Here is an 8,424-nt window from a genome sequence, read left to right on the forward strand (position 1 = left end):
GGCATTATTTGTGTTACAGATTCCCTGCATTAGAAGTCCTGCTTCTTGTTTTCTGTACAGTTTGAATTAAATTGCAACTTCTAGAAAAGGATTTATCACAGTACTTTGATTTTGTATGATCCAAAAGCAAGACTGAAGAAAGCCCTGTAGAACTGAAGATTTTTTCCTCATGCTAAACAATCTTCCTAATAACAGGAAAGGAAGACAGAACAAGCCAAGCGTAATATTAACTCCAAGTTGGAAGAAACAAAAAAGCTGAAGCATAGTAACACATGCTTAGTGTCATCCAAAAGCACCCCTAGACTTACGTCTTGCAAGTAAGTTAGCATGTTAGCAAAGTTCAAATTTCCTTAAAATTGTATCTATTCAGCAGCTTTTCAGAAGACAGTTAACTTTCTGAAGTCTTTGTTGCAAAATTAGTCTCACAAAGCTGAATACTTAGATCTTCTTACCAAAATTACACTTGAGAAAAGATCTGGTTTACATTGTTAACACTAATCAAAATTTGGTCAAGAAATATATGTAAACAATAAGGATAATACATTTAAGGCTTAGAAAGAACACTGATTAATTCACCCCTGTCACATTAAAACATCCACATCTCCTTCATGGTCCTCCTCAGTCACTTTTAAAGAAAGCACTTCTTCATTAAGAAATAATCCACTCAGTCTTTCCTTACGAGCCTGTCTTTGTTCTTTCAGCTGTCTCTTGCGTAAGGCCTTTTGCTGCAGCTTCCGTTGCTTGGAACGTTTCTGTCAAAATACAGAAGAGCCAAAAAATAAGATTTTGTTCTGTAGATTAGAAACCACCTTTAAAGCTAGCAAACGAGAGTTAACCTCTAAAATAATGTCTGCTCTGAAAAACAATTAAAATGAATTCTCAGAGGCGGTGCAAACATTCATCTAAAATTGTATCCAATATTAAAATATCAAGACCATTTACCATGTCTGAGTTATGAGGCACAACATCACCCTGTGATGTTGCACTGTCGAGTCTCTGATCAGAAGAATCTTTCTTGCAGGAGAAATGTTACAGTCTTACAATAACCTGAGGTGTTGAAGAGCAAGCAGGAACTGCTCCTCTCCTCCACACTTGAAATTGAAATTATGGATACAGGACAAGTGCCACAGTACTACTTTAACTGAAATGTGTTTCAGTACATCACTCCTCACCAAGTAATCTCATGAGACATGTTGGAAGAATAAACCAAAGAAGATTCAAAAAGCCTGGTGAAACTTCTAGCTGGGGGGGGGGGGGGGGGAAAAAAACAAACCACCACCACAAAAAAACCCACAAGACAGTCTTGACTACCCAGAAATTATGCATAGATTAGGTTGATCAATCTTGAATAAATTTGGTTTTGGTAAAACTGTGTGTTCGTTCAAAGAATTAAGTTAGATGCATAAGCCCTTATTCAACCCCCACTCACCTTATTCTAAACAAAAGTAATAAGAAGATCTACTACATACAAACATCAGGCTTTCATTTAGAAGAGAAGTAATGGGAAGAGCACAAGTTTAAATTCCTTAAGATCATGTCAGAGGAAACAGTCAGTATTGGTTTAGCTAGGTAACTTCAGCAGATCCTCAGTTACTAGCCATGCTCCTTTGGTACAAATATCCCAGTTAAGAGCACATAAGAAACCTTAACAACTTAGCTTAATAAACATGTGCATAATTAGAAATTTTACTTTTGAATCCCGGATTCTTTCTGCAGCACTTGTGGATAAATTACTGTCACTATGCGCTCGACTCATGTTGGCACTGGAGTTTGAAGCGGAGTTAGCAACACTAGAACCACTGCTGCTTGCTGAGCTGACCATGCTGGCACTGCTGCTGCTTACACTGGCACCGCTCACACCACTGGTACTTGCACAACTGTAGCTACTCCTCTTCCAGCTTTCCCTTGCAGACCGTTGACGAGGTCCGTGTTCCTTTATATAGTTTCTCACCTTTAGAACAAAGACAGCAGAATTACTAAAGGCTGATAAATACTCTATTGAGATACTCCTTTGCATGGAAAAAACACAATTTGCCTATTAATGATCAAGTTATTGGATCAGTTCAGTTAGTCTTTTAAAATGTTTTGCTGTGGCTGCTTAAATCCCAAGCCATCTGGCAGTCATCAAGAGAACTTAAGTAGCAGGTTGATATGAACTTTGTTATGGAAGGAAAAAAACTAAGTAACAAGGTTTGTGGTTTTTTTCCCCTCTCCTGCCCCCCAAGTTTTCTACTACACAGCAATAAGTTATTATTATAACACCACACAGGAATACCAGTCAAGTTCAATTGAACTAAGTTGTTTACCTAATGTATCAAACCCCTTTATTTTGCTAGGTATACTCAAACAAACATAAGGAAAGCAGTACTTTTCTGCTTTAAGATGACACTTACAAAATGTTTGAAATATGAAATAGCCCAAGCCCATAAGAGCAGTGAATATTTTCCATTTTCAATCTGTACCTTCATTATAATCACAAATACAGAGTAACACTGAGGAGTTCAGCTTGTTTCGATACTGCATCTTTTCCCAACAACACATCACAACAGTACACAGACTAAGACGACTTCATTATAATTTGTATTTTGTAACATCTTTAAATCACATTTTTCTATATACCTTTTTACATGACATTTATGGTCTTCCCCAGTGAATTCCAATCCTTTGGAGTCTTAAATGCTAGCTTATATTCAGTGAGCAAATGAAGATCCTAAACCAGTTGATGGCCATGAAGTGGAATACACTCCATCATAAGCAGTATTTGGCCCACAGCATAACTCATTACACACACACCAGCTTAGGCTTAACACACAGTGAGAATATATAACCACAGCCTTTCATATAAAGGTTTAATATATACAATACGCTTTTGAACTCTATTTTCCCTCATTGACAATATTGTGCTCTAGTGTATCTCTCTATATCTAATGATTACGTATAAAAGTCAATCACAACTCTATTAGTTTTTGCAATACATATTAGATGCTGAAACCCTAAAGTCAAATGTACAAAACTTAACTCACCTGTTTCAGTTTTTCATCTGTGAGACAGTTCAATTCAATAATGAATTCACTATCTGTAGGTGAGATCTGAGCAGTAGGATCAATAATTTTAATAATATCAAGTTGCTCTCGAAGGCCCATCTCTGTACTGACTTTGCGACTCAAATATTCAATATATTCAACCTAGGACGCAAAGAAAGGCAGGTCATGTTAAAGTATTATTGACTCTAAATGAGTGACAGAAAAAAGAAGGACCATCAGAATAAAATGTGCTCAAATATCACATTTCCTATGATTCCAGCCTCATCGAGTATCCTCAAAAACTCAGGGTGAAAACTTGAGTACATGTTAAACTGCCTACTACAGATGCAAAAGCCAAGAAGATTTAGTTTCAAGAATCAAGTAGTACTGCACAGGTCTACATTTACACCTACGGCAATCAGTATGTCTTTTAAGATGTGGCACTAATTGAAAGTTCTGCTGTATATTACAGTTCTCACAGAGGAAAAAAGTCAATCTCACCTGTTCATCATTTGTCATCGCACTCCATGGAAGTTCATCAAGATTCCTATGCTTGTTTTTCTTTTTCGGAAGCAGACAAGGAGAGCTCGGAATACTAGGTATAACATCAGAAAGTACATCACTCCCGCTTGTAATGTCACTGCCAGGCAACTTGTAATATGCAAGAGAAAGAACAAAGCCTTAAAATACAGTAGGCAGATTTAAAATCATTCTAACACTATTAACAATTCAAAACATACAGTCAAATTAGCAAAGCGTCACTTATCTACGTACTCTAACAACGTCTTAATAATTATTCATTAACTCTGCAGTACTCCTTTGAATCTTCCAACAAACAGCAAGTGCAGCTCAATTCACACCAGTCTCTACTTATCAATCCTTTTTTTAAAAACTTGCATTAAGAAAACGGCAGAATGACGTGGCATTTCAACTATCTCCTTTGTCCATCAGTGTAAATTGTCCAAACCTAAATCTAAACCTCCCATTTAAAAGCATAAGTCAAGTTTAAGGAAGATCATTTCAAAGTAGGTTTGTAATTTATACCACACCCCATAATTACACAAGACAATTCAATTAAAATCACTGTCATTTTCCTGGAAGCAACTGCAGAACTTTAGCTAGCTTCATTTATACAACTGGCATATAATTTCTGAATGCACTTCCAGTTCAAGTGTGACAGTTGAATTACTCATGCTCAGATTCTGCCAGATAACACCATAGAGAGCTACAAAAAAGTATTTCCAAAATTCTACAAGTCCAATCAAATATGTCTCTTAAGAAATACTTGTTTTAAAAAACAAAGTATAATTAAAAAAACTAGTTACTAATCAGACATGCTGTCAGATACCTAAGACATGGGAAATTGCTTCTTTTCAAAACAATCACTGTGTTTATCAGGCAATTAAAATTTCACAACTCGGTGAAGCTCTGAATCTTTGGAATCCAATCCATGTTGTTCCTACAGGCTGCATTATACAAATGTACTTGTAACTTCTGTCATACAATGTACACAGACACTAGCAGTTAGACTAAAACAGTAAGAAATTCAGAGCTAATCCCAGTCCAAGTTATCTTTAGTTCACTTGCATCTTCTGGAACAGCCTTTGTGCTTTCTTGAAATCAGTGTTTTCAGTCCTCACTTAGAAGACTCCGTACATGCTTTGACTAAGCTTTATGACAAAATTTAAAAGTATTCCTCAGTATATTCTGAAGTACCACGTTTCCTATTTCAAAGTTATGTATACTTTCACAGTTGATTTAACTCTATGATATAAAAAGTCAATTTAAGTCTATAATATATAAAAAGATTTGCATATCACAATTGAAAAACTGCTGAATAAAGAAGACTACCACAAACTAGAGATAGCTGACCAGGACTGCATCCAATACAGACTAGGAAAAAGGAGGACGTGATTCACCTTCACACTTTTCCCATCCTGGTGAGACAAAGTGAGCCCTGCACTCTTAGAAAAAAAGATGGAAATAAGCTCTGGCAACAGCTCCTACACTTTACCTAAGTGCTAGCTCCATTCCAAAAGAAGATCTAATATGACCAAATGACTGGAAGCAGACATCTATAACCAGATTGCATTAGCAGAGCGGATCCTCAGTACAAAGGATCCAAGCTCATGGCTACAAGACACATGCTGGTCACTAAAACCAAGCTACCATAATATGTAAGATCCCTCTTTGAAGAGCTGACCTTCAGTATCTCCTCCAGATTAGGGATGCTGGAATAAAACAGAACAAAGCATTTTCCTTATCGCTGAAGATTCTGAGGTCTGCTGTTACGTTCAGTAGTTAACAAGAAACAAATGCCGAGGACTTTCCAATTAAAGCTACACCCAGCACTTTATAATAGTCTAAACAAAATTTTACATTTACAGTGGAACTAGTTTACCTGCCATTCAAACTCACTGTCTGACCAATCCCAGTATGTGCTGATAGAAGAAGAGACATCACTGCAGACACTACCCTCGGGGAACAAGTCAAAAGAGGTGAACTCCTGGTCATCCAATAGAGAGTAACAGTCATCTTGATCACCAACTGAAACCGATGAGAATAGCTCCTCACTGCACTCTGAGCTGGCTACACTGGTTCCACAAGACGTCAAGTTCCACCTGTAAAACAGGACAAAACAAATAGAAAGCAGCAAACATATTGGCATCATGTGTCCTGAAAAATTCCTTTAAGCCTCATAAAACTATCTCCACTTTGCTTGTCAGTAACATTATACATTGATTTTACTGAACTAATTCATAACTGAATTATTAACTTCATAACTGAAGTATTCTATTTTAAAATATTTTTAAAGGTCCATAAACAACATCAAAGGGAATTCAATGTTAAAAAAGGCAAGGCAAAAATCCACATACAGTTAGTATAATTTTAATTCACACCTTTTAATATAGTAACACTTTCTACCCCAGAGCCATGATTCCTGTAGTGTGCAAATTGTCCTTTTTTTATTTTTCCTGGTCTATTGGTTGTTTTTCTAAATACACGGAACTAAAGATGTAATTTTGCATATGTCAGGATATTTAAACTTCCATGTAAATTGAAATAAGCAAAACTAAGAAGTAAATCAATTGGACTTCAGGACAAATACAAGTCAAAAAGAAATATTAGGTTGATAATCCCACACAAAACTGAGGCTTCATAAGGAAACACATTATGGATATACCCAAGGCTCCATTATTCATTATTTTCAACTATGAATACCAAAAACACTGGACATGCTGTTGGAATGACAGTGCAAGATGGGAAAATGACCTGCATGAAAATGCTGCCATGCCAAAACTAAACACTGTTTTCCCCTCATAATTTCATTTTGAAAGTTCGTTAATATTGTTACTAAAGGGAAGCAATTGAGGACTCAAACTTCACAAAACAGGTTTTTTACTCTAATGAGAATAAGCCAGAATTTAACAAGCTCATGAAATCAGTCTCCATATCTGGATTTATTTTTATGTTGGTGAAAAGTAGGTCGAGACAACTATGAGTCAGCACAGCACTGCAATATGGCTAAAACAATTTGAAAAGGGCTTCTAAAATTCACCACACAAGCCCATGCGATCAGCTCCTGTTCCATCAGCCTATCCACTTCAGCCCGGCTAACTAGAAAAACATTCCTCTATCCAACTGCAAAAGCTGAGCAACACCATCACCCAGAAAGGCTGGTCTTCACTATCATTATTTAAGCTGCATGCCAGGTCAGCTAAATATGTTTGTGATGAACTCACTCCCACATCTACTTGGCCAGCACTGATTTTAGCCAATGTTAAAGTAATTTCAACAACTTTTCTTTCAGTAGATCCACGAGATCTTGCCCACCCTCCCTCCTTTTCTGCATCCCTTATACATGTGTGATGTTCTACTGGTACGGACTTTTGGGGGTAGGGAAATCAATCCACATAGAGTAGAATATGAGCATGGTGACACAGCATGTTTTTGAACATTACTACCATTTCAGTATTCATGAAATATTGAATAAAGGAAAGATAGAGCGGACAAAGTTTCCAGACCCATCAAAACACAGGATGAGGTACAGGGGCCCTACCACCAACAAACTACACACAGGTACTGCAGGTATGCAGCATCACTGCAGGTACAGGCAGTCAGCCCTCGTCTTCTCATACCTAAGGGGGCCTGCTGTACCTGCTGGGGTGAACTGGATTAAGAAGAAGAGGGAACTACATTAAAATTACTTGTAGCTTTAAAAAAATAGAAAGCCTTCTGCGAACACCACAGATTGAGCTGTGCATCTGTAATGGCTTAATCAGCGCAAGACAAGGCATGTCCTTGCCCAAAGAAGGAAAATACCCACTCAAGATGCCTGGGTTACAAACCTGGGTTTGTAAAATGAGCACGCCTGAGTAACACACTTGGGAAGTGAAAGGCAATACAAAGAGAAATGTACAAAATTAATTAAATGCAAATTTTGTGAATATCACACATTTATCCTACGGATATAGTACGAATGCATCTTACTGTTTATGTCACAATTGAGTCTTACCATGTAAGAACTAGATCATGAAAGTGTATCGTATTTGAGCAAGGCTCTTCATGCCGAATCATTTAAGAATCTATAATTAAGTGCTTGCCCTTGTGAATGACACTTTTAAAGTGTGATTTTGCATGATTTCATACAAATTCAATGGAAAAACTACCTTATTATTCACTCTTCATTATGGTGTAGTGGAAACACTAATAACCAGTAAAAATGTTCTGCAACTCTGGGACAGGAACTAAAACTATCCCACACATAGGTTCAAGTCTAAAATCTCACAAACTGTTCTCAAAAAAAAGCTATTGCTACATTCAAGTTTAATATGATGCATAAATAGTAGCATAATTAGATTCTTAGGTAATCAAGGCTGTTTGGGTTTGATTTTCTAAGCACAACTGGAATTTCTTTGTAGAGCTGTATTTGCATTTTTAGAATAGACCTTTTCTACAAATTACAGGCAGAATAATTTGCCCTTAATTAGTAGCATGGGATGGAAATGTTTCTGCAGGAATTGGTGCAGTCACCAAGCCGCCTGACTCATTCCAAACCTCTACAGGTTTGCTTGGTGTCCATGCAAGGCCTGCTTTTAATTCTTATGAACACACCACTCTCCAGCTGCCCATCCTACAGCACACAAAACCACGTTTTAAGAAATTCGGAAAGGAATACATACACCCCGAAAAACGACCAGGTTCACGCTAACAACGGTAACATTATCAGCCAAAATCAGACTAAGCTCACCCACAGCTCTGCCACAGCGAAGCGTGACCCACGCAGGGGCGTGCGAGTGGGCTACCCGGAGGAACAGCACCGGGGCGGAGTCGCACCCAGGCTCGTACTGGGCAGGGGAGCGGGGGAAGGAAGCACGGCCCTCCCGCACGGGGAGCTCGG

General features: G+C 37.7%; 1 protein-coding gene across 1 annotated transcript; it reads right to left on the reverse strand.

The window, feature by feature from the left end:
• Positions 1 to 389: 389 nt before the first annotated feature.
• FAM199X (family with sequence similarity 199, X-linked) lies at positions 390 to 5,644 on the reverse strand (the record flags this gene model as incomplete). Its single annotated transcript, XM_010281944.1, has 5 exons — positions 390 to 752; positions 1,691 to 1,951; positions 3,024 to 3,185; positions 3,525 to 3,674; positions 5,425 to 5,644. Coding segments are annotated over 5 exons (964 nt in total), but the record flags the coding sequence as incomplete, so codon positions are not given.
• Positions 5,645 to 8,424: the final 2,780 nt, after the last annotated feature.

The sequence above is a fragment of the Phaethon lepturus genome, unplaced genomic scaffold (assembly GCF_000687285.1).
Source record: "Phaethon lepturus isolate BGI_N335 unplaced genomic scaffold, ASM68728v1 scaffold54480, whole genome shotgun sequence".
Classification (NCBI taxonomy): Eukaryota; Metazoa; Chordata; class Aves; order Phaethontiformes; family Phaethontidae; genus Phaethon; species Phaethon lepturus.